The sequence below is a fragment of the Ambystoma mexicanum genome, chromosome 7q (genome assembly GCF_040938575.1).
Source record: "Ambystoma mexicanum isolate Mex_15411 chromosome 7q, UKY_AmexF1_1, whole genome shotgun sequence".
Taxonomy (NCBI): Eukaryota; Metazoa; Chordata; class Amphibia; order Caudata; family Ambystomatidae; genus Ambystoma; species Ambystoma mexicanum.
The window spans coordinates 1,119,341,567-1,119,367,886 of record NC_090941.1 but is presented as its reverse complement, the minus strand read 5'-3'; the positions used below and the strand labels follow the sequence as shown (position 1 = coordinate 1,119,367,886).

Below are 26,320 nucleotides of genomic sequence, written 5' to 3'. Positions count from 1 at the left end.
TTTAAAATAAGCCGCGGTTCCCAAGAGGATCCAGCTCACTTTTTACTCACTCCATTTCATCTTGTGTTCACAGGACGGAAGATGTGGTCATCTCACTTGGGCATCTTGGACTGTCCCAAGTGCAGGAAGCTTCAGTGTTGAGTGGTCAAACATTTCTATTGGACAAGGATTATGAAGATGTCATCAGCTTCCCAGCAGGCCTCCTGGACCAAATCTGCAGCTCGCCGCTCTTCTCCGGCAAAGCCCTCATCGTGCAGGTAGGATTCTCAAGAAACTGACATTACACTGTGTTGCTCTAGAGCTTGTTCTCAACCCTGTCCACCTCTGTTGCTCTCAAGGTGGACACATTGGAGGCACTGAGTGGTTGACGTCTGCAGCCTTATTCTCTTTTCATCATCATCTTTCTCATCACATCCATTGTACATTTTCTGTTGCAAGAATCTTGCTATTTATAGGCAATGCTGGCATACAAGATGGCACATTGTTTCAAAGTCCATTTGTTGCACTCCATTGCACCACATTAGATGAAGGAGGACTTGAGGTTCCATCACTACACTATTGCAGTGATGGCATTGCCCACTGTGCACGTGCACAGCAATATCACTGCACTATGGTGGGGGTAGAATTGGCATCAGTTCTTCAGTGATGAGAGTTGTCCATGATTGTTCAAGGACCACTTGTGGAGTTGCATCAGTGTTAATGGTCTGTGCGGTCTATTGGAAATCAAATATTGAAGTATGTTGGTTCACCAGAGCGAGCGTAGAAGGACTCTTTAGGGGGGCTTTAGTTATATGCTATACACAATCCCTGAAGCTCCCTCTTCACAACCAGATCAACCACACTGACAAATCGCGCCTTGAAACACTTGTGTATAGGCGCGTTATAAATGTCATATCATATCATATCATGCAACTTTCCTCTTAACCCGCTCTGCAAAATTACACCTTGTATCTCCACCTTCTCAAACCTGTCATTCCCCCAAGAATTGTCTATGGCAACTCTCCCTACTACGGCCACCATTAATCCTACAGCTCCAAACTTGAGGCTATGACATTTAAATTAAAACAGCTAAACTTATCTTTAACTCGAAACCCTTTGATCATTCATCACAGCTCTGTAACTTCTCCATTGACCTTTCCCCCCTCAATCAAATGTGAAACTTTGTCTTACACACAAGGCAAGAGACATGGCGATGACAGATGCCAAATGATGCACCGGCAACAAGAATAAGCAACTGCAAAGATCCCTAAGTCGCATCTTTCAAGTTCTAAAACTCTCCAGGAAGGAACAGATTTGCGGCCGAATTCCCCATCCTCGGGACATACTTGACTCGACAGCTTCAGCGGGAACAGATTTCTTACTGCTAATTTCACCATGCCCTCGAGACTCCGGTCCTTACACCTCCCCGTTACTCGACTATCCCTCCTCCTTCACCTGATGTATTACCCTGTTCCCCGGCCCCAATTCATTGCTTCCATCCTTCTGCTCTATGAAGGGACCTGCTGTTAGGGAGAATTCTAATTCCTGGGCTAATTCCCATCAACGTTAGAGAGTCCCAGCTCTTTTGCTGGACTTTAGGACTTTTAATTTTAACTCTGGCTTGAGTGAGAACTTTTTCTCAATCTCTCATGCGTTTTGACCTAATTTGGATTATGTGTTTCCTCTGTTTTTGGAGTCTGACAAACTCCATAGGCATCTACTTTTTGTATGGCGACACACAGCACCTTCAGTGTAGAGTCACTGAGAAGTCCTTCGGGGTTCTCCTAAGGTTTAAATACCTTTTCTTGTGTGAACTACTGTTCCCAAGAATAGTAAAGTGAAATTGACTTTCATTACCTTTTCGTTTTGTAGGTCCAGCACACACCATCTGTTAGGAAGCATTTTCAGTTTAGCGTTAAATTCCTCCCACCTTAGAGACCCCCAGCTCTTTTGCTGAACTTTGGGACTTTGTACTTTTAATTCTAGGTGTTTTCTGTGTTTCTTTTAACTTTGGAGTCTGACAAACTCCATAGGCATCATCTTTGCATTGTGACACGCATCACCTTCGGTGCAGTGGCACAGGGAAGTCTTTTAGATTTCCCAAAGGTTTAAATATCTTATCTTGGTGAAATTACTGTTTCCAAGAGCAGTGAAGTGAAATTGACTTTACTTACATGTTGTAATTTTCTAGACCTAGCACACACTATCTTACCATAGGCTGCTGGAGGAGTTACTTAGTACCCCCTTTGTCTAGTTTCTCATGTAAAATTTTTATGTTACCCTTTCTACAATTGATGGCTGGTGGCAGTGGTTTACTTTTTACTACCATTGTGTGTTTTTACCGCAGGCTGCGTTCGCAGCTGCAGTAAAGCACCCATGGGTGCCCATTTTGTCAAAATGGCCTTGGTCTTCTTTTTCTACCATTTCTTGTTGGAAAGGTCCTTCTTGAGATTTACTCTGTGTGCCAAACCAGGATTGGTCCCTTTGTTCATTTTGTCTTTGACGGGATTCACAAGTGAATCCCGCCTCTGGCTCCAGTATGCCTGGCATGGGCAGGAAGTGAGCGAGGTGCCCGAAACTCCCTGTGTTTAATCCCCTTGGTTACAGGAATGCACCCAAAGGTCATTGGACAGCTGGCTGTCCGACAGGGACAGCCACCCTGCTGTGTGATTGACAGCTAGGCTGGAATGAATGGGACAAACCTGCATAAAAGGCAAGGCTTTTTGACTTGGAAGGCAGAGTCGACCACTTGGTGAAGGAATCCGAAGAAGAACTTGGAAGAGACGCATCTGCAACTCCTGGACCATTGGTTTCCCCGGTGAAGCCCTGTTGCTGTGCTGAAACTCCGAATTTGCCTCAACCAGAGAAGCCCTGCAAGGACGACTTCTCCCCTTGAGTTGGTGGGACCAATCAACTCCAAAGTAAGCCTGTTTGGACATCCTGTCAGAGCTGGCTGTACTTCCACTGCAAAACAAAGAGGGGTCTGGGAGTCTCTCTACTGGCACAAACACGGCCCATTGACCTGTTCTTGGGTGGATGGCCCCCGGGCAGGATTGGATTGGCCCCTCCGTCTTTCGGCCCGTGGTTGGGCTGAAATCGTACCTGGGGAGTGGGGGCCAGTTTCTGGTCATGCCTGGGCCGGTTTAGAAAAAAAAAATAGAAAAAAAAAAGTTTTCATTTTTCACATTTTTTTTTTCTTCAAAAAACTTTCATCCTTCTTAGGTCAATAAATGAGTACCAACACAGGTTGGATGATATACAATAACATATTATCATTTGGCCTTGGACGTCTGCTTGGATTCACAGTAATTTGACAATATGGATCTATACACACAGATATTTATGATACATATGGTGATCCATTCTTGTATGAAATGTAGATCACATTAGTGAAATCATAACCATATTTTTCGGAGTGTACTTAGAAACAATGCTATTTGATGCCACTTCCTGTTTTGTCAAGTGGTGAAAGGTCGTGTCTCATCGCTTCCCGGGATGTCACTTTGGGGTGGGGTCAAATGACATCACTTCCAATGATGTCATCAGGGGTCAAGGGTCAAGAGGCGACGGATGGGCCACTTTTTAGAGGCGAAAGGTGGGCCACTTTTTTTGGGTGACCGGCCTATTTCTTGTCCTAGTCCGACCCTGCCCCCGGGAGAGTCTCAACCAACTCTTTAGATCACTGCACCTTTCACAAAGGAGAAACATCCCTGCATATCAGTCTTTGTTCCACCCACATGGGCAGTCCCGCACCGAAATGCTAGGCAATTCTTCTCTGATGAAGAGTACCAACAGTGTAGGGGAGGACTGGTCCAGGAGACCCCCCTCGCCTGCGTTTTCTCCCCAGGTGAGGGCAATGGCTCATTGGGCGTCCCCTCATGCCACCCGGGCCCAGGTGGTGGAGGGTTCACCCGCTGGAGACATTGCCCACACGTATTGATTGCCCACACGTATTGATTGCCCACACGTATTGATTGCCCACATGTATTAAAATTTAGCTAGGCCCAGAAACCATTTTGTCCGGTAAAGATGGTGTGAGCTCAGCGCACTGTAGCGCGGCCCCCACCCTTGGAGAGTCTCAGTCATCCCTGTCGCCGCAGCACCCTGGCAGATCCGCTGCGAGCACGTTCCCACGAACAAGACGGACATGAGCTAGTGTAGTACACTTACATTGTAACAGTTCACCTCCCGCAGTGTATCATCGCTCCCAGCATGACCCGGCCAGCAGGCCTGGACAATGAAAAGAACGGTTAAATGGTCATCAGATGGCAGACAGTCTTTATATATTAATGTCAAGACCACTCGCAAAGTATGCTTTCTTCCACAAAATCTCTTATATTACAAAAGCCTGTAAAATGTATAAACATAAGAAAGCATGCTTCCATGATATAAGCAATGGCGAGCCCACACCATTGCAGTTGGGTGCTAATAATAAGGAGCGCTCCAGGGATCTGTTTGTTACGTGTATCACTGGGAAACCTACCCTCCATGGTTTTGCGCCATAACCAAGCTAATGCTGCTAGAGTACACGAGAAGACGAATGTAACTATACTATGGACTCATGTGAAGGATGCGCGAGAATGCACTCGTCATGTGTGTATGTCTAAGCCCTTATGTGCCACCACCGTCACGTACAGTGGCGGGTCATTTTCTATGTACTCCACCAACCCGACTACTACCTCATTTACTGCAAATGTATATGCATGTAACTAAAATACTGTAGCTGTTAAAACATAGTGTACGAATACGGTGCTCGGACTGGGTATAATCAAGACACATCCAGCAAAGTTTAAATGCATGTTTTAAAGTGATTTGAATAAGTATTATAGAGAGTGTTCAAATGTTTGTGATGTCTTTACCTAAAATCGGCAACACACGAGGGAGATACCTTTGTGAATGCGTGCAAGGCCATTCCCCCTCCCACCCTGTGAAGGCTGCCAAGACATGAGAGCAGAGGCCCGCTCTGCGCTACTCCACCTCCCCCAACCAGACATGAGCCGCTTCAAAGATTTGTAGCCCCCTCTGCAGCACCCAAGGCCGCGGCCCGCCACCTGCATTATTTACAGCACAGCAGTAAACCTCTGCCTGAACACACGCGCCCCCTCGTAAACCCCACAACCCACCGGACCATCTTAGACTTATGGCCCTGTGCAATCAGGACACCCAACACTTTGACAACACACAGCGGAACATCCATAACAACTTCTAACAAGGCAGAAAGACCTGTACCGCCCGTCCCAGGCCCTGAAGCTTAGCCCCTCGACCTATGGCCCCGGTCAACAGGACACGGGTAACCATGTCCTGACGTATTACCTCCAGATCCCTCACAAGGTACATTCCTCCTGTGTTGCATTAACCTGTAGTATAACCTATTGGAAGATTTACTAAAGAAGATAATATTGTAATGACTGAATGACTGCGGTCTGCATGGCCTAGGGCAAATAAATCAGGAAAAGACATTCATCTCTGACACCGGCTGCGATGGCACAACAACACCGCCCGGATGAACTCTGCCAACCTACCAGGCCCAGCCCAACCCACGAGGCTGACCAAGGGACGTTCTCTAGCCACGGCCAACCACATCGCAGCAGCACCTATAGTTAGTCATCGCCACCCAATCCCATTGAACTTGTGCCCCCTATAGTATGTAGGTTCTTATGACGTTTTTTGTAAATATATACGCCTGTCTTTGCTATTGTCAGACAGAGCGCTCTCGGAGTTTGCAGAGTTCTTTGCATGCCCAATTCTGATTGATAAACTCCCATTTACGCTCACCCGCACTCTGTCTTGGCCTTATTCCCATTTTGGGAGAGTCCTTCATTGTCTCTCATTGCGGGGAGGATCGTGCTGTTTGGGGACGCTTGCTTTCAGTGGTGACCCCGATAGCGTGATTTTTATTTCTTCCTAACTCCTTATAACCGTCCCCTTTTGGCACGAGAATCTACGGTCGAAAAGGGATACGCACGGTGAGCCGGCTCCGGGAGGCTGCCCGCCAACGGCGACCGGTACACTAAGAAGTGCGCACTCAATAGAGAGAGGGTACGGGATCCCGGTTGAAAAATCCCCTTTGAGTACCGCTCGCCGGAGCCGGGGCTGACTGTTGAGCTGACGGCGACACTGCCTGGACGGACCCAGTTTCGGAGACTATCGGTTCAAGACGGGCACGTGAGTACTGAGTGCGAGCGATTTTAAAGGGAGCGGGGAGAGAAGTGTAGGACAGGAAACGAAGAGGGGGTACGCAGATCTACTAAGGATCATCTTAAATTTTCCTTGCTTTTTCTTTGCATATGGCCATTAGGATTAAGAGGTGAATAAGAGATAAAAGTGACGGGAACCTAGCTCCGAAAGGGGGTGGAAGGCGGCGCCGCATAGTGCTATCTTGACTAGTACTGGGAATATATGAAGAAGTGGAATATAAAATAAAAGTGTTCAGCAAAAGGGGGCACTGGGAACATATTAGTGACCGCTATTACTTCTTTCTTTTCTTTTCTTTAGGGGTAGGGGGAGAATAAAAAGTGAGATTAACACAAACTTAGGGGAAAAGTAAGAGAAAAAAGAGTCCTACTAAAGGGGGGGAGCAGGCTAACATATATATATATATGCGCATCCATATATTCAAATAAGACGGACAGGGACAGCCGGCTAGGGAGGAAAGGGAGGGCAGCTTGAATGGTGAATTGAGTGGTGCCAAGAGGTGTGTGCACCTCGTATGTGCCAGAAGACATTTTGATGTTGTGAATGTGTAAAACGGTTATAAATGTATAATAGTTAAATGGTCATGGTAAGTGTGACCGGATAAAACTTTTTTGAAGACAACGTCGATATAGTGAAGTGAGTGGGTACCTTTTGACTTCCGGGTTGATATTGTCAAAATAAATGATGGGTTGCTCTTGTATGTGCCCCTCAAAGAGAACAGAGTAGACACTGTGTACAGCCAGTTTTGTATTGTGCAGTCAGGGAGGGGGAGAGCCCAAAGGAGCCCAATATTGAATGTGAAGTAAAATACGAAGAATAATATTGATACTACATTTACATTGTAGTTGCAAACACACGGAGACACACAAGCACTAGGAGGGCACAGAGATGGGGGCGGAAACACCCTTATCACATATTTGTAAGAATCTCCCGGGGTACGCGGAGCGGATTAAAAAATATCATGACCAATGGGTGACCGAGCTAAAGGGGGAGGGGTTACCTCAGATTTGGCCCGAGGGAGGGTCATTTGATAAAAGTGTTCTCGATACGGTGGCCACATGCATCTTTCTAAAGTACAAAGGAAAGCAGTTGCAGAATAGGAGAGAAGTATTAGATCTTTGGAGGTTATTTGAAGAGATACCACTGCCTAAAACCACCAGCATTAAATCCTGATCTCCCATCCACCACAGACAATCCACTACTGATACAGAAAGATGTCAAAGAAGTGTCAAGTGTAGCGCCACCAGTAGAGGTAATAAGTTTGTACCCGATATTAAACAAGCCTGTGCCCGCAGTGGGGTACAGTGACCCCACTTACGTACCTCCCCCGACAGCTACTACACCCCACCGGCCCACGGCACCTCCGTCATATGAAAGCACGAGGGAACGAGCCCAGGCAGGCACACAAAGGGTAGACATAGAGAAGCTCACAGATGATTTAGAATCGAGACTGTCGATAGCAAAAGATGAGCTCTCAAGGATAAAAGACATATGCGAACGAACAGCACTAGATGCAACTGGACCAGGGCGTACGTCTAGAGCACCAGGTGAAAACAGAAAGCCCGAAGAGGGGTGGAAAAAGGGCGAAATCCTGTTTAGAATTGAGGAAGAACCAACACGAATAATAGAAGTAGGGACCCGAGAGGGAGATGTTGGTAACGAAGAAAGGCTTGGGGGAATTAGAGAGGAATTACTATGTGATATAAGGGACGAGTTAGAAGAAAGCGACAGGTTGAGTATGGCGATGGGAGGGGGAAGCGAAGGGGAGGAAGGTACATGTTCAATGAGAACCCTGGATGATGAGTGGACGGGGCGACTAAGGAACAGAGTGGGGAAAATGGCATCACTGGGAACATCAGCAGCCAAAACGGGTCCGGATGCAACGACGAAAGGAAGGCTACAGCTCCCATTGATACACAGGGGAGGAGGGAGGCCTAACTATATCCCATGGGCACAGATGGATAAAGCAAATTTATTAAAGCTATTGCCCCCGTTATCAGGAGGGGCAAGTAAGTGGATATACGCCTTTGAGAAACATACTGCTGGGGTACCCCTAGCTATAGGAGATGTGAAAAGTCTGCTTGTATCAGCAGTGGGTGATCAGGCTGAAAGAGTATGGGTTAAAGCCGGCTTCCCGGGAGTAACGTTAGACTGTGACCGCCATGATGGGGCCTCCTTTAACACAGTGCGTGCTAGGGTGTGGGATGCCTTACGCGAAACATTCCCAGACACACCGGATTTACAGTCAGTGATGCAGTGTACAATGCATGACGGGGAGGAGGCTATGGATTACATTTTTCGGGTCCAAGAGATGTGGAGAGCAGAAACGGGCACGCCCTGGTATCAATCGACATCCCTATTTTACTTCATTATAAAAAGAGGGCTCCCAAAGGAAGTGCAGAAGGCGCTCGACAAGATAGCAGGTATTGAAGCAAAGGGATGGCCAGAAATTCAGAGCATAATAGTACACCATTGTAAACGAATCAAGGAGAGGGAGAAGGAGGTGGCGCAAAAAAGATTGGCAGACGAGGCGAAGTTAGTACAGACAAAGTTGGTGAAGGTTGCAGCAGCAGTAGCCGCGCTCCCACACAGCAGGGAGGGAGATGATGAGGAGGAGGGGCTGATAGCCCTACAAGGAAGGGTGGCAACTAATTGGGCGGGAACAGGACAGCGGCAGTGGAATGAGCAGGAGCAAGGCGGAGGTCCGCAGTGGCAAGAGTGGACCCCTCGAGGGGGACAAGGTGGGTACAGGGGCCGAAGAGGAGGTGGACCGGGGTACGGGGGAATGGGAGGAAATGGATGGCAAGGTCCTAGAGGTGCACAAGGAAGTTGCTGGAACTGTGGGCGATGGGGGCATTACTCTAGAGAGTGCAGAAGCAGACCCAACAACGGGTTCCAAGAGGTAGAACAATATGGCCATCCCCACCCGGGAAGCCCATATGGTCTCCCAATGGGACAACAGCAACTAAGAAACCCAGGCCAGGGTAATGCGGGCCAGCAGCAGGGACCCCAGTACAGAACACAGAACCACCCACAAAACAATGACAGTATGCAATACACGCCAGGTAACCCTTTCGCGACAACAGCAAACGGGGCCCCCGCACCAGCACCTTACAACGGCATGTCAGTGGTTTCAGGAAGTGTCTTTAATGAGGGAGGGGCGATGAGACACCCCGCATAGGACAGCCCACAGAGAACACTTGCGTGTCCAGTTCTATCCACCACCTACAATGCAGCAGAGGAACCATTGGTAGGGGCGCAGATAGGAGACAAGCAGTTCATATTCATGGTTGATTCGGGAGCGGAGAAATCATGTGTCAGAGAGGGCCGATTCCCGTTATCTAACAGGAAGTTAGAGACGCAGGGGTTCTCTGGGGCTGTAATTGAAGTTCCTTACACAGAAGCTTTGGATGTAACAGTGGGGGGTAAGACTGTGAAGGCACCCTTACTGTATTACGAACATTCCCCAATAAATTTGTTAGGGAGGGATCTTCTGAGTAAACTCAACATGACCATATCATTTACCGAGAGAGGAATAGTGTGTTCTACACCCGGGATATGCCCCTTACGCACGATGTTGGTAGTGCAAGCCTACACAACCACACAGGAAATACGAGAGCTGCCACAAAATGAGGAAATGTTTATTGAAGGGCTAAAGACTTTGGCCCTCATAATTCCAGAGCTAAGAAGCATGGACTGGAGGATTCCAGCGGAGTTCCTCTTCCGCCCCATAGTGTGCCCCAACGCAGCACCGGGATCAGTGGTATCATTGGACTTGCACGCTGTACAGGTATCAGCGAAAAGGATCGCTGTGATTGGAGTGGACGGGGAAGGGTGTGAGTGGCGCACAGTGCTGTGTACAAACGCCAACATCGCCCTACGAGAAGTAACAGATGAGGATCTCTTTTCAGACACAGAAGGGGATGGTGAGATAGTAATGGAAATAGCGATGCCCTGTGACATTTTAATCCAAGCCAGGGAAACCCCCGTCCAATTGATGACAGTGGTAGGAGCACCACCGTCGTTTTTTGATGACGACATGAGGCTCGTACCAAACAATTTATGGACAACAGGCCCCCATGATGTGGGGCTGTTGCACGGAATACAACCTGTGGTAATAAAACTAAAGCAAGGAGCAATTTTACCGCGAGTTAAACAGTATCCATTGTCCCGTGAAGCTGAAGAAGGGATAAAAGAAACAATAAATGCACTACTAGCACAAGGGATAATAGTGCCTTCAAACTCCCCATGTAACACATGTATTTATCCAATCAAAAAAGCGAAAGGAGGGTCCTGGAGGATGATACAGGACTTACGCCCCCTCAATGATGTAATTCAGAAGGAGTTCCCTGTAGTCCCGAACCCTGCATCGATACTATGCAGCATCCCAAAAGTGGCTTCACATTTCACAGTAGTAGACTTGAAAAACGCATTTTTCTCCATACCCCTGGCTGAAGAGAGTAGATACCTTACAGCCTTCACACTGGGGGGTAAGAGATATGAACACTGCAGACTACCACAGGGATACTGTGAGAGCCCGAGCATCTTCAACCGCGTATTACATGAAGACCTAGGAAACTTATCAGTTGAGAGCACCATAATTCAGTACGTAGACGATTTACTCGTCTATGCACAAAACGAAGAGACATGCAGAAAAGATTCCATAACACTACTGACTTTACTGGCCAACAAGGGGTGCAAAGTGGACAAGGGAAAGCTACAGTACTGTCTGACGGAGGTCCTATATCTGGGACAGCTAATTTCAAAAGATGGAAAGAGAATAATACCCGACAGAGTAGAAGCCATAAGATCAGTAGGAGAACCCACAACAGTAAAAGACATGCAGAAATTCCTGGGAATGTGCAACTACTGCTGAGCATGGATATTAGATTATGCGGCATACACCAGACCCCTATTACAAGCATTAAAGGTGGCCCAACAGGAGAATAGAAAGATGGAATGGACGGAAGAGATGAGCTCCTCTTTCCAAGCATTAAAAGATTTAATTTCAAGCGCCCCAGTACTCGCAAACCCTGATTATGGACGCAAATTTTACCTATTCTCACACTGCAAGGAGACACTCATGACAGCAGTACTGACACAAAAAACGTCCTTAGGACACAAGTCATTGGCTTACTATAGTGGTACTTTAGATGCCGTGATGCAGGGCCATTTCGCGTGCGAGCAATCACTCGCTGCAGCCGCGTTCGCGATTGAGAAAAGTGCCACAATAGTAATGGGTTGCCTTGTGACATTGTTTGTGGAACATTCATTATTTGCAATACTTGAGAGATCAAAAAGCACACTGACCACACAGCGGGCGACAGCCTACGAGATTATATTGTCCAGCGCCAACATCCATATAGTGAGATGCAAGACAGTGAACCCCGCCACATTCATTACAGAAGCGTGCACACTAGAGGACATGCAGAACCACGATTGCGCAACCTACACAGGAGAAAGAGGGGAGGACACAGTGGTGTGCGAGAACGCTCTGAGCGAGGGGGAAGTGTACTTTGTGGATGGGTCTGCATCAATTGACGTGGACACGGGAGAAAAACACGTCGGCATGGCAGTAGTGAGGTTAGAAGACGGTGAGTATGAAACACTAGTACAATACCGCCTCCCATCACATTACTCCGCACAGGCAGCAGAACTGATTGCGCTCATAGAAGCACTACATGCAGCAAAGGGTTGTGCAGTGACAATATACACAGACTCAGCTTACATGACGACGACAGTACATGGAGGTCTAGCAAGATGGGGGCGGAGGGGATTTAGACGGGCAGACGGGACACCAGTACAGCATGCAGAATTGTTGAAAGAGTTAATTGAGGCCCTACAAAACCCTACTGCAGTAGCAATAGTAAAGTGCCAAGCACATACATCCAACACCGATGTTGTGTCTTTGGGGAACGCGGCAGCGGACGCTGCCGCCAAGGAGGCTTCCTATTTTCAGAAAAATGACACAGGTGAGTACATGCTTAAGCACAAGAGAAACGAAGAGCCCCCAGAAGGATACAACATGATGTCCATATCACAAATACTAGAATTACAGGAAGGAGCTAGTGCAGAGGAAAAATTAATGTGGACAAAACGGGGGTGCAGCAAGTCGGGAACAGACCTGCTGTGGCGGCAAAATAACTCAGGGAAAGTGGTAATGCCAATACAGTTACTAGAAGTTGCATTTCAACAGCTACACTTCCCTGCACATAACACCAAACAGCACATCGCAGCAGAAATACAGGAAGAATGGTTCGTGCCCTGTCTCCAGGAGCATGTGTCTCGATTGGCAATGGAATGTACAACATGCCAAATATACAATTCAGGAATGACATTACGTACTCTCCGGGGAACAATTCCTAAACCCATTGGCCCATTCAGAGAACTGCATATAGATTACGCAGACATGGGGGAAAGGTGTAATGGCGCGCGGCACATGATCGTGGTTGTGTGCCCATTTTCAAGGTGGGTGGAAGCAGGACCCTGTGCGCGACCTGATGCCAAAAGCGCCGCCAAGTTCCTAGTAAGGGAAGTGTTCCCGCGATGGGGAATTTGTGACGTGATTCGCTCAGACAACGGCACTCATTTTGTGAATGAGCTTTTCAAGGAAGTCACTACATTATTGGGAATAAAACATAAATTGTGTTCGATTTATCATCCTCAAAGTAATGGCGTAGTGGAAAAGATGAACGGACTGTTAAAGGGCAGGTTATCAAAACTATGCTTTTCATTGAAGAAGAATTGGATTTACTGTTTACCCCTTGCATTATTTGAATTGAGAAATCAGCCAAGCAAAGACCACCATTTGTCCCCGCACGAGATTGTGACTGGGAGACGAATGAACACAGCACACTCTCCACTGCGCGAACACTCAGATGCTCATAGAAGCGCCGCAATATTGGGAGATGAGTTCACAGACTATTTAAGGAAATTGACAAGGGCAGCGCGCGTGATATCAAAGCAACTCTCCCCACCCTTTACTAGAGAAGAGGGAAATGTAACAGGATCTGTCACAAAGCCAGAGCAACAGCTACAGCTAATGCCAGGCGACTCAGTTTATGTCAGAAGCTTTGTGCGTCGGTGGAATGCACCACGATTCCATGGCCCATACGAGGTAGTATTTTGCATGCCCACGGCAGTAAAGGTGAAGGGCTTGAGGTACTGGGTGCACTTGACCGATGTACGGAAGGCATATAGCAATGTACAAGAGGAGGTAGATGAGGAGGCACAGACAACAGCAAACGATGCAACTGAGCTGAATGTCTGAATATGAACTTGTGTGTGTGTATTGGTACTAGACTTGAATGGGAGAATAACTGATAAGGATACTTAAAAAAAAAAAAAAAAGAAAATGTTTTCTCTTTTATCTTGTAGAGTTGTATATAATTAATGGAATGACAAAATTATAGCCTGTATACACCCTTGTCTGTGAATACCCCTCCCCGCATCCCCACCCGCTTCCATTCCCCGTCAAATATATATTGGCACTGATGGTGCTAGCAAAATGTTTACATGCATGCACTTAATGCACTTTTATATCTCAAACAGGAGCTTCCATGGCATCTAACGGGCAGCCTGCAACGGATAGAATTAGTAGACTGAGAGAATTAGTACATGAGAGATGCAGATATTCGTATGAGTGTGGATTATCTGTATGCATTACACTGTTTTTTATACTAATGTTTGGCCTGGTTGCATATTGGTTTGTAGCGTTCATCTCTATCGAGATGAACGAGGGGGGAGGGACTAACAGCACTATTGGACCCAATACAACTACAAGGGTCAAGACAAGGGAAGGTGATTTTTTGAGATGGGATGGAACTAAACTTGTATGGGGGTATCATACCACACCATCCAGTGCTGTCATCTTACAAAGAAAAAAGCCACAAGGTGGAATGCAGAACAACACAGTGTCTCCACCAGGGGTATCTAATTACAATGCCCACAGTTTAAATGACCGAAACCCGTCTGCCATATCATGGTTGTATAACACCCCCACCAGCCAGCCTGCCCCTATACTAAAAAACAACCTGCCAGATAACGTCAGGAAGGAAGAGGAAAAGCTACTAGCAATACACGAAATATTATATGATGCATGGGCCAAGGGGGGCGGGAATGAGAAAGGGGGGTCTAGTTTGTCCCTTGCCCAGGGAATTGGAAAGTACATGAGGAACAAGAACAACAGACGGAAGAGGGAAGCAGGGAGGAGGAAGTATGATGAGTACTATGGGCTAGGTCTAGATAAGATGGAAGACCCACGACACCCCCACCAAACAAATAAGTGGTATGCAGATATGAGTGCCACAGCTAAACAAACAACCAACGAGAGCTGTTATGTCTGCTCCCTTATCCCTCACGCATCAGGTACACCCAAAGTATTGTTACCCAAAGAGTTGCCAATTATAGATGCCCAATGTCTCCTTCATCTCACGTTATGCAGGATCAAGAACACCTTCCAGGCACATGAAGTGACTTTTCAAATGCTGCAGAACGAGAAAACGTGCTACCCAAAAACGGCAGGGTTAGTATGTCTGAAAGAACCATTTTTTGTAATTGAAGGGACACTTTTTTCTGATAACAAGCGGAAGGATGAAGAAGTAGTGTGCAAAGCGGAAGCACTGAGAGGTGTGGCACCGGAGAAATTGCAGTGGATAGAAGAAACATGTACACCAGTATGGAAAGAACACATTTCAAAACTAACCTGGGTAACCGCCATCGAAAAACCTTTCAAACTACAGAGCGAAATGGACTATGAACTGTGTTTTAAAGGAGAAGGGAGGACCTCCATGGGAACAAACAAGAGCTGTAACAAGACCCTCACCATCCCAGATCTAAGAAAAGGGACTGCGGCCCTTATGGACACGTACTGGGTATGCGGCAACCAGGCATACCTACACCTCCCCCCGTCATGGAGTGGCAGCTGCTCAATGGCCACTCTGCGCTCTAATGGTGATACCAGAAAGCCACATCGATAGGAGCAAAAGGACACAGGAACGCATGCAACAGAGTGTGGCTCAACCAACTGCAGAGTCACAAATGTATGTCCAGTCTTCCGGAAGCAAGGGAGAGGTGCTAACCCGTAACAGACGAGCATCAAATTACATATCACAGGCATCATCAGAACTATTGGCTCAGATCCCAGACAAATATCGATTATTCAGCTCAGCAGAAACATTTTTTGCCTCGCTCGTATCAAGTGTCCAAGCAAGGGCAAACGCAAAATGGCTCCAGATAACCCGCTGGGAATTGATTCAGCTGGCAAACGACACTGAAGAAGCGTTCAACATAATAAAGGTGGAACTAAGAGCTTTACGACTGATGACCATGCAAAACAGGTATGTCCTGGACCTGTTGACGGCGATGGACGGCGGTGTTTGCCGAAAAATAGGAAGTGCCTGCTGCACTTTCGTACCTTCTGAAGACGCAGAGAACGGCTCCCTGTCCCATGAAAATGGAAGGTGGAGCAGAAGACAGTACATGGTTCGATAACATCTTCTCCTGGGTCCCCTCATGGCTTGGAACAACTGTGAAATTTTTGATGCCAGCTGTGGTGTTCCTCCTTTTAATTTTTTGCCTGTGCCAGGTGGGTCTTCGAGTTTGTGCTAACGCAGTACCAAATGGTGCAATGATGATGGTGACAATGGGCAACTCACACGGTACAATAAAAACGATGCAAGAAGCACAAGTACAAACAGGGATAGATAACACACCCAGGTACCAACTGGTGCCTATGTACCACGATAAGGATATTGTAGATAAGTTGTGGCACACCACCATCAAAGAGCCCCGTATACTAGAATGGTACGAGGAAGTTTGGGTAGATTTGGAGGGAGATGGTGGATGTATATATCTAACGTGTACCCCAGATGAATACGCCAGGAGAGGTGAGAGCTTAAGGGGGGTGTGCAGAGCATGGATGCCCATCAAAGGAACTCCTGCATGGGATGAGGCGGTGATGGACGAAGCAGAATGTAGGAGGATAGAAGATTTAAAGAATTCGTTACTTAAGTAACGAAAGGGGGGAAATGTAGGGGAGGACTGGTCCAGGAGACCCCCCTCGCCTGCGTTTTCTCCCCAGGTGAGGGCAATGGCTCATTGGGCGTCCCCTCATGCCACCCGGGCCCAGGTGGTGGAGGGTTCACCCGCTGGAGACATTGCCCACACGTATTGATTGCCCACACGTATTGATTGCCCACACGTATTAATTGCCCACACGTATTGATTGCCCACATGTATTAAAATTTAGCTAGGCCCAGAAACCATTTTGTCCGGTAAAGATAGTGTGAGCTCAGCGCACTGTAGCGCGGCCCCCACCCTTGGAGAGTCTCAGTCATCCCTGTCGCCGCAGCACCCTGGCAGATCCGCTGCGAGCACGTTCCCACGAACAAGACGGACATGAGCTAGCGTAGTACACTAACATTGTAACAGTTCACCTCCCGCAGTGTATCATCGCTCCCAGCATGACCCGGCCAGCAGGCCTGGACAATGAAAAGAACGGTTAAATGGTCATCAGATGGCAGACAGTCTTTATATATTAATGTCAAGACCACTCGCAAAGTATGCTTTCTTCCATAAAATCTCTTATATTACAAAAGCCTGTAAAATGTATAAACATAAGAAAGCATGCTTCCATGATATAAGCAATGGCGAGCCCACACCATTGCAGTTGGGTGCTAATAATAAGGAGCGCTCCAGGGATCTGTTTGTTACGTGTATCACTGGGAAACCTACCCTCCATGGTTTTGCGCCATAACCAAGCTAATGCTGCTAGAGTACACGAGAAGACGAATGTAACTATACTATGGACTCATGTGAAGGATGCGCGAGAATGCACTCGTCATGTGTGTATGTCTAAGCCCCTTATGTGCCACCACCGTCACGTACAGTGGCGGGTCATTTTCTATGTACTCCACCAACCCGACTACTACCTCATTTACTGCAAATGTATATGCATGTAACTAAAATACTGTAGCTGTTAAAACATAGTGTACGAATACGGTGCTCGGACTGGGTATAATCAAGACACATCCAGCAAAGTTTAAATGCATGTTTTAAAGTGATTTGAATAAGTATTATAGAGAGTGTTCAAATGTTTGTGATGTCTTTACCTAAAATCGGCAACACACGAGGGAGATACCTTTGTGAATGCGTGCAAGGCCATTCCCCCTCCCACCCTGTGAAGGCTGCCAAGACATGAGAGCAGAGGCCCGCTCTGCGCTACTCCACCTCCCCCAACCAGACTGGAGCCGCTTCAAAGATTTGTAGCCCCCTCTGCAGCACCCAAGGCCGCGGCCCGCCACCTGCATTATTTACAGCACAGCAGTAAACCTCTGCCTGAACACACGCGCCCCCTCGTAAACCCCACAACCCACCGGACCATCTTAGACTTATGGCCCTGTGCAATCAGGACACCCAACACTTTGACAACACACAGCGGAACATCCATAACAACTTCTAACAAGGCAGAAAGACCTGTACCGCCCGTCCCAGGCCCTGAAGCTTAGCCCCTCGACCTATGGCCCCGGTCAACAGGACACGGGTAACCATGTCCTGACGTATTACCTCCAGATCCCTCACAAGGTACATTCCTCCTGTGTTGCATTAACCTGTAGTATAACCTATTGGAAGATTTACTAAAGAAGATAATATTGTAATGACTGAATGACTGCGGTGTGCATGGCCTAGGGCAAATAAGTCAGGAAAAGACATTCATCTCCGACACCGGCTGCGATGGCACAACAACACCGCCCGGATGAACTCTGCCAACCTACCAGGCCCAGCCCAACCCACGAGGCTGACCAAGTGACGTTCTCCAGCCACGGCCAACCACATCGCAGCAGCACCTATAGTTAGTCATCGCCACCCAATCCCATTGAACTTGTGCCCCCTATAGTATGTAGGTTCTTATGACGTTTTTTGTAAATATATACGCCTGTCTTTGCTATTGTCAGACAGAGCGCTCTCGGAGTTTGCAGAGTTCTTTGCATGCCCAATTCTGATTGATAAACTCCCATTTACGCTCACCCGCACTCTGTCTTGGCCTTATTCCCATTTTGGGAGAGTCCTTCATTGTCTCTCATTACGGGGAGGATCGTGCTGTTTGGGGACGCTTGCTTTCAACAGCAACCCCAGACACGTGTTTCGGCCTAGTCGGGCCTCATCAGTGAGGTGGAGCTGTGCCTCTCTAAGAACTTCTAGGTCGAAACACGTGTCTGGGGTTGCTGTTGGTGTTCAGAGGAGCATTGCCTAGCATTTCGGTGCTGGACTGCCCCTGGGCAGGACAAAGACTGATATGCAGGGATATTTCTCCTCTGTGAAAGGGACAGTGAGCTAAAGAGTTGGTTGAGACTCTCCCGGGGGCCAACCACCCAAGAACAGGTCAATGGGCCGTGTTTGTGCCGTTAGAGAGACTCCTAGAACCCTCCTTGTTTTGTATATTAAGTAACTTTGGGTCTCACCCTAAGTTACCAGGGGAATCCAGACACGGACCCCTTGCTCACTGTTCTTAGAGAGGCACAGCTGCATCTCACTGACGAGGCCGACTAGGCCGAAACACGTGTCTTGGGTTGCTGTTGGTACTCTTGTAATTGCCTAGCATTTCGGTGCTGGACTGCCCCTGGGCAGGACAAAGGCTGATATGCGGGGAAGTTTCTTCTCTGTGAAAGGGACAGTGAGCTAAAGACTTGGTTGAGACTCTCCCAGGGGTCATCCACCCAAGAACAGGTCAATGGGCCGTGTTCGTGCCGGTAGAGAGACTCCCAGAACCCTCCTTGTTTTGTACTTCCACTGCTGCTACTGCTGCTGGAACCGAAGTGCCAGGGAGAGGAACACCAGATTGTGTGCATTTCTTTTAAGTCGGACCTGAATGCCGGGAAGATTCTCGGGACTTTCCTGAAGCAGGACTGACCAAGCCTGAGCCACCTCAACAGAGTGAAGGTTTCGAAAGTACTTACCAGTTTGTGAATTATGTTCTAACCTTTGTTTTATTCCTCTCTTCTATCTTTTGCACCAAACTCATTATTGCTCTAAATTTAACAGTGATAAATCAATGTCCAGAGTGTCCTAGCAATTTAAGTCACCTTAGGGTGTAGGAAGTGTCTGTGTTCCATCCCCAATCGGTATCCTCTGATATAGAGAAACAGGGTGTGTTTTGAAGTGTATTATAAGTGTTACATATATTGCTCCCTTCTGAAGAAGGCTTATATAACTGACTGTGAAATAAATTAATAATTGTTTTATCAAAAAACCTTGAGTGTAAGAGTTTATTTGAATAACTGTTACTGTGAAACTCTGTTTCACAACATTACTGCTCACATTGACCCCTCTTGGGATAAGCCTGGCTGCTCAGCCACAGTACCAACCTGTGTAGTTCAGAAGGTTGGGTCCCTATTGCCAGGAAGTCAGGGTTGTTGGAGTGCACCCAAAGGGTACTGCATAGAATCTTGCCTAACACCATTTTATGTGGAATGCTGGGGGGTTACCTAGTTGCTCCTTATCCTATATTCTCATGTAACATTTGTTTATGTTACCCTCCCTATTTTAAATGGCTGGTGGCAGTGGTTTAATTTTACTACCATTGTGCTTTTCTACCACAGGCTGGACACTCAGTTGCAGTATAGCACCCATTTGTGACCATGGTCAAAATGGCCCCAGTCTTCTTTTTTCGCCATTTTCTGTTTGTGAGGTCTTTCTTGGGTTTTACTCTGTGTGTTGAAGGCAGATGTGAGCCCTTTGTTCATTTTGCCTTTGGAGAGCTTCATCCCTGAAGCCCGCCTCTGGCGTCAGTGTGCCTGGAAGAGCAGGATGTGAGCAAGGTTCCCAAAACTCAAGCTGAAACCGCAAAGTGCAGCTGAACCGAAAAGGGCCTGTAGCTGCCGACGACCACCAGACTGCCGCCGCAGGAGCCCTCCAGACGTCCTCCCTCTTGTCCCCACGACTGAGGCTCAGGAACCCAGGGTCTGCATCGCTGCAACAGGACAGAATCCAACTGGACCACTCTTCTTCAAACCAGAGGTACTGTTTAGACTTGGGGTACTTACCTCAGTGTCTTTGAGCTTTGCATTTCTCAGTTGAGACTTGCAGTGGCTTACTCTTAGAGTTGATTCCAACTCTGCTTTTCACAGGCTTAACAGCTTGTGACCCTACAAGTGATTTTTCTACAAACTCTCGAACTTTGTGCAAGGCCTTTTATCTAAGAAGTGCCTAAGCTCCATAGACTGTGTTCCAACTGACTTTGGCTGTCCTGGCTCGCTGCAGACTCTTCTAGCTCATTGACTTTGATATTGTTTGTACCTCATAAGTGGTGACTTGTTTTAGACTGTTATTGCTGGGAAAGGCTTGTTTAAATTTCATTGGAAGATTTTGTTGTCCTCACATATACTGAGAACCTGTTTAACCTTTTTCCTTTCTTAAACCTTTCCTTTCTGCAACCTCAGAATCTGCAAAGTATAACTAGTGATCTATAAATGCCATTACTGTCCTTGTGAATGAAGTCACCTCAGGGTGTAGGAAGTGTGTGAGAAGCATATCCAAAGAGTATCCACTAACTTGTTTGATTCTGAAAAGTATTTTGATGTATTTTTACAGTGTTACAAATCTTGCCCTTTTTAAAGAACTCTTATTTAAATATTGATGTTAAATAAATAAATAATTATTTATAACTGAAACCTTGAGTGTAAGTGTTACTTGGCTACTTGTATTTGCGAATTTCATTGCTAGAGCTCTACAACTCACATGTACCCCTCTTACTCAGACACACTACCAACATGTGCAGTACAGACCTATACCAATAGGTGGGTTACATAAAACCAAGCAGATACGTGTTGTGCAGTCTCACACAGTGTGACTGCACCAATTCTTATCGAACACCTGCCAGTCACATTAGCGCATTGCTTAGTGTCCATTGTACATTTTGCTCTATGTTCTTGTTAGGTGAGATTTTCATCTGCTTTCCTGCCATAGACGCCAATGGGAGTTGGACACCCTTTGACTGCTTTCCTCCCAAAGACGGCAATGGGAGTGGGACACCCTTTGTTTTTTCTCTGTTCTTCTTGCTGGCATGACTTTCTGGAGGTAGGAAAAGCCTTTTTTTGTGCTCTTGCTCTGCGCTCATTTTTATGGTGAAACTGATCAGTCCATACGACTATCGGAATAGAAAAACTGTGTCGCCCTCAGTGGATTTCTTGTATTTTATTTTACCAACTTTATTTAAGTTTTTGAGCAACATAGATATGTATACACCAATAAACAGTTAATGATAAGCGTGCATAGTTTTGTTCATGCCAACTCTTTCTTGCCCCATCTTGGGGTTTCAGTACTGTACAATTCCATTGCTCATGTATATCAACCATACAAAATAATCGTCAAACTTTCCCCCTCCCTCCTCCCACCCATTTCCCAACTTGTGGGTGGAAAAGTGTTCTATTCTTGTTTTAAAAGTTCAACCGGTAGCGTCACTTTTCAGTTAGTGTTCGCGTTTCTCAGATTATAGATATTGCACGGAGCAACCTGGGTTTAAAGTATATCTGTTCTTTATCGTCTGTAAATTCATGTAGAGGTAGCCAAATATTCAGATATTTTGAATAGGAGCCGTGGGCCATTGCTGTTACTTTTTCCATGGCCATCTCTCCCCACAGCCTCACCCACCACATGGCCACTACTGGACCGTCCTTATTCTTCCATGCCTGTGCGATCGTGAGTCTGGCCGCGCTCAGCATGTATAGGCCCTGAATTTGCATAACATCCTTCGACTGCTTCCCCCAGGAGTACCACCATTGGATCAGAGGGGAGGCCCACACCCGTTATTTCTTTAATGTGGCTTAGGATCTCTTTCCAATAGGTTTCTACTAGTGGGCAAGACCACCACATGTGGATAAGATCCCCAGGTTGTACGCAATTCCTCCAGCAAGCAGCAGAGTATTCCGGGTTGATGGCATGCATTCGCACGGGCGTCATGTACCAACGAAGGCAGAGTTTGTATGCTGCTTCCTTGATTGAGGTGCATTTAGAAGTCTTAGCGGATCTATGCCAGATACGGCCCCAAGTATCTCCAGAGATTGGCCCCCCTAGATCTGTCTCCCACTTTTGCATGTAGGTGAGTTTCTCTTCAGGGTCTATCGCCCCCATTAGTCGATATAATCTAGTTATTCCCTTGTCTGATTGGCCTTCTTGTATTGACAGCTATAGTCCTGTGGGGCTCCTAGTTGCCTCTTCTTTCACCTTTGCGTTTGAGACCCAGTGCCTAAGTTGAATATAGTGATATCGCTCCCGTTCCGGTATGTCAAATTTGGCCTTGTACTCCTCAAACGTTAAAGGGGACCCATCTACATAGAGATCCTCTAGGACCATGTTATTTTCTCTGCCCCCCCTACCCCCCGTGTGTCCAGAAGTTAGCCTGCATTCCTGGGGTAAATTCCGGGTTATAAGCAATCTGAGTGAGTGGCCCCTTCCCCTTCACCCTCCTGACCTTCTTATTTCTCAATACCCTGTCCCAATACCACAGAGTAGTTCTGGTTGATTCCAGTAGTTGACCTTCCTTTTCTCTGTGTCGTGTGGCAAGGAAGCCTAAGTTCCTAAGGGGCATCTTGGTCACTGTTTTTTCCAGTGTGATCCACTGATTTCGATCTGCTCCAGATGTCCATTGTAGCATTGGGGTTATTTGTGCTGCCCATAGGTATCTACGAAATTCTGGGACTCCCAGTTCCCCCAAGGGCTTGTGGTCTGAATAATATTTTTTTAGGAATTCTCGGTCCCCCCCCCCCCAGATAAAATTCAACACTTCTTTCTGTAATGTTTGGATGGCTGGGTCTGGGATTTTTATTGGAAGAGCGCCAACTACATATAGGAATTTAGGGAGAAGGGTCATTTTAACCGATGTGATACGTGCCAACCAGGGATTTCTTGAATTATTTTTATTTTTTTATTTTTGTATTCACTTTATTTCGATTTCAAATAAACATCAAAAACAAACACAAAACACAAGCGTGAAACAACACAAAGCATAAATCATAAAAGGGTCAATTGTCATAATAGCCATAAAATGTACACAATAAAACATGAAGACTGACAAATCAAGTGAATAATAAAATACTATATTGCAATCCAATTAGCTAACAGTTATCAGACACACAACCATCAAGACAAGACTACACACAAAAAAAGCTCAACATATAATGATGTTTAAACCATTCTTTCCAACCCCCCAATCAATGTACACTAATAACAATATATAAAATACAGGAAACCTAGACGTACAAATCATTAAAGGATCCCCACAGTCGCAAATAACAATCTTCCCTCCCCTGTTGTAAATACATAACCTTTTCATAATTTGACAGAGTCTTCACATCCAACAGCCATTTTTCTAGTTTTGGTTTCTTCCTTGACTTCCAAACTCGCAGTATCTGCTTAGCTGCCACCACCAAAACTCTATTTAACCAATCAGCTTTGTTCCTGGCACTCCTCGCCCACCGCATCGCCGCTCTCTGTCCCAACTTTCAGTGCTATGCGGATGATACCCAGCTCATTTTCAGGCTACCCTCGGCCTCCTCTTCCCCTTCCCTCATCTCTGACTGTCTTTCTGCTATCCAGGAATGGTGTGCCACCAACGACCTCTGCCTTAATGCCAGTAAGACTGAGATTCTACTCATCGGCACACCCACTCCCTCCTTCCCTGCAGCTCTCTGGCCGGCCTCTCTTGGCCCTCTTCCTGCTCCTACCTGCAAGGCAAAAAACCTCGGGGTCATCTTCGACTCCACACTCTCCTTCTCTCCTCACATATCCGACGTCTCTAAGAAGTCACACTACCAGCTCCACCTCCTCCGAGGTATCCTTCCTTTCCTCTCCTTCCCCCAGAAGCTCACTGTCTCTAGAGCCCTGGTTCTCTCAAAGCTGGACTACTGTAACAGCCTCTCTCTAAATCTGCCTGCCTACACTCTCCGCCCTTTCCAACTCATCCAGAACAGGACTGCGAGACTTGTCCTTGGCCTCAAGCCCAGGGACCGTATCTCTCCAGGACTGAAATCACTACACTGGCTCCCAGTGACTGCGAGGATCAAGTTCAAAACCCTCTGCATTGTCCACAAGGCCTTCTGGGGCCTTGGGCCAAAATACCTTCAAATCTCTCTTCCTAAATATCTTCCTTCTCGAGCTCTTCGCTCATCCGCCTCCAACTCCCTCAGGGTCAGCCGCTTCTCCAAACAACGAGTTGGGGCAGATCACTCTCTTCGGCAGGGGCCTCCCTCTGGAACAGCCTTCCTGCCTCCCTGAAACTTGAGGAGAACCATCTCCGGTTCCGGAAGCACCTCAAAACCTTCCTCTTTACCTCCGCTTTCTCTCCCCCTCTCCCCTGCTAAACTTCTGAAACTGCACTGAATCTGCAACTGGGCCACTCACCGTTCTCGGTCCTTGGCCCAGCCACTCTCCCCTGCACTGCCTCCCTGGCTACCCCCTGCACTGCGGGACTGTGTCTGTATCCCTACAGCCCCCCTTCCCAGCACTTGTCTGCACTTATCTCGCACTTGCCACTAGCTGGCCCTTGTTATTTATCGTGTATGCTATTGACCATGTACTGCACTCTCCCCTCTCCACTTCCCCCTTGCACTTTCCCTTCCCCTCTACCCTTGCACTTGCGCGATCTGAATGACACCTGGCCTAGTAGGATCGTTGTCTGTCTCCCCTTGCCCCCCGCCTCGTCGCGCCTTGAAACACTTGTGTATAGGCGCGTTACAAATGCCATATCACATCATATCATATCATATCCTCTCCCCTTGTTTGACAACAGAATAGTGGAACAAAAGGTACGTGGAAGTTGTTCCCCCACCACAATGGCAATCTATCCAACACCTCAGACCAAAAAACAGACACCCTTGAACATACCCACAACATATGCATTAAAGTCCCCTCACCACATCCACACCCCCAACAGGAATCATTATCCAAAAGACCCAACCTGGACATACTAGACAGTGTCCAATACAATCTGTAAAGCATCCGTTGCCTACTGTAACGTAGGCCCAGATCTAATTTTGATTGCACTCCCACACGGAGCAAAAATTCCCATTCGTTCACAGGTATATCGACACCAAGGTCCTCAATCCAAGTCTGGCGAAGCTTATCCCATGCTATCACCTCCCGATCATCCATTGGCATCATATTAATATATGTGGAAACAGTACACTGGCAGGAGCGAACAATCTCACACACAGAGGATCTTTCTGTCATAGCACCACTCAACATACCAGTCCGTTCCATCAAAAGAGCCTTGAAAGACCTGTAGCGTTCCCGTTCCCTACCCCCAATCCCAAAAGACGCCCGCAGTCGATCGAAGGGAATCATACAATCATTGTGCCATACATCACGAACCTTGAGCATACCCTTATTAATCCAATTTTTCCAGCATAAGGGTTTGTTCGCTAATTGCAATCCCAAATTATGCCACAGAGAGCCATCATAATGCATCCAAACCTCATCCCCACTATTTTTCACAAAGTCTTGCAATGCCTCCCTAGTAGTACACACAGTCGGTAATTTCAATCCCGAGTTCGGCAGTTTCGACATAGAGTAGACAGTACTTAGAGAATATGGTAAAACCTGAGAATTTTCAATGATATGCCAAGTAGGTACATAGTTGCCCGCTTCAGAGAGATAAAAAGTTGATTTTTTCAGGACAAAACCAATACACTATTTCCTCAGATCCGGGTATCCAAACCCTCCCTCTTTTACAGAACGCTGCAAAATATATTTAGGTCCTTTCGTTCTATAGTTATTTTTAAAGCTACACACATCACCGTAAAGCGAAGTGCAGTTATACTTTTTGGAGTCTCTCAGTATTGGGCATTTCTGTTAAAGTGAAAGGCATACATATTCCATGATAGGCTAAAAGAAAACAAGAGTGTGTGCCCAATGTATACCCAGAGAGCACCAAATTGAATATGAATGTAATAATTAGGCAGAAAATACTGCATGTTGTCTTTAGCAGTGAAAGAAACTGTGTAATCAATAAAACTAACTGCATACTGCATTTTGGAAAGAACTGAACTTTCAAGATTAAATAAATCGCAGAATGCTAGGCAATTAATCCCATTCATTATATGGAATCCTGTGAAAAACTTTATTATCTGAAGAATGGAAGTAAACTTGCATG

General features: G+C 46.8%; 1 protein-coding gene across 1 annotated transcript in view; it reads left to right on the top strand.

Annotated features, from left to right (window-relative positions):
• The window catches only part of LOC138528680 (putative methyltransferase NSUN7), a 379,481-nt gene that overhangs the window by 180,913 nt on the left and 172,248 nt on the right, over positions 1–26,320 (top strand). Inside the window, exon 5 of the mRNA XM_069640537.1 lies at positions 74–257. Coding sequence (XP_069496638.1) covers positions 74–257 — 184 coding nt within the window. The remainder of the gene's footprint in view (positions 1–73; positions 258–26,320) is intronic.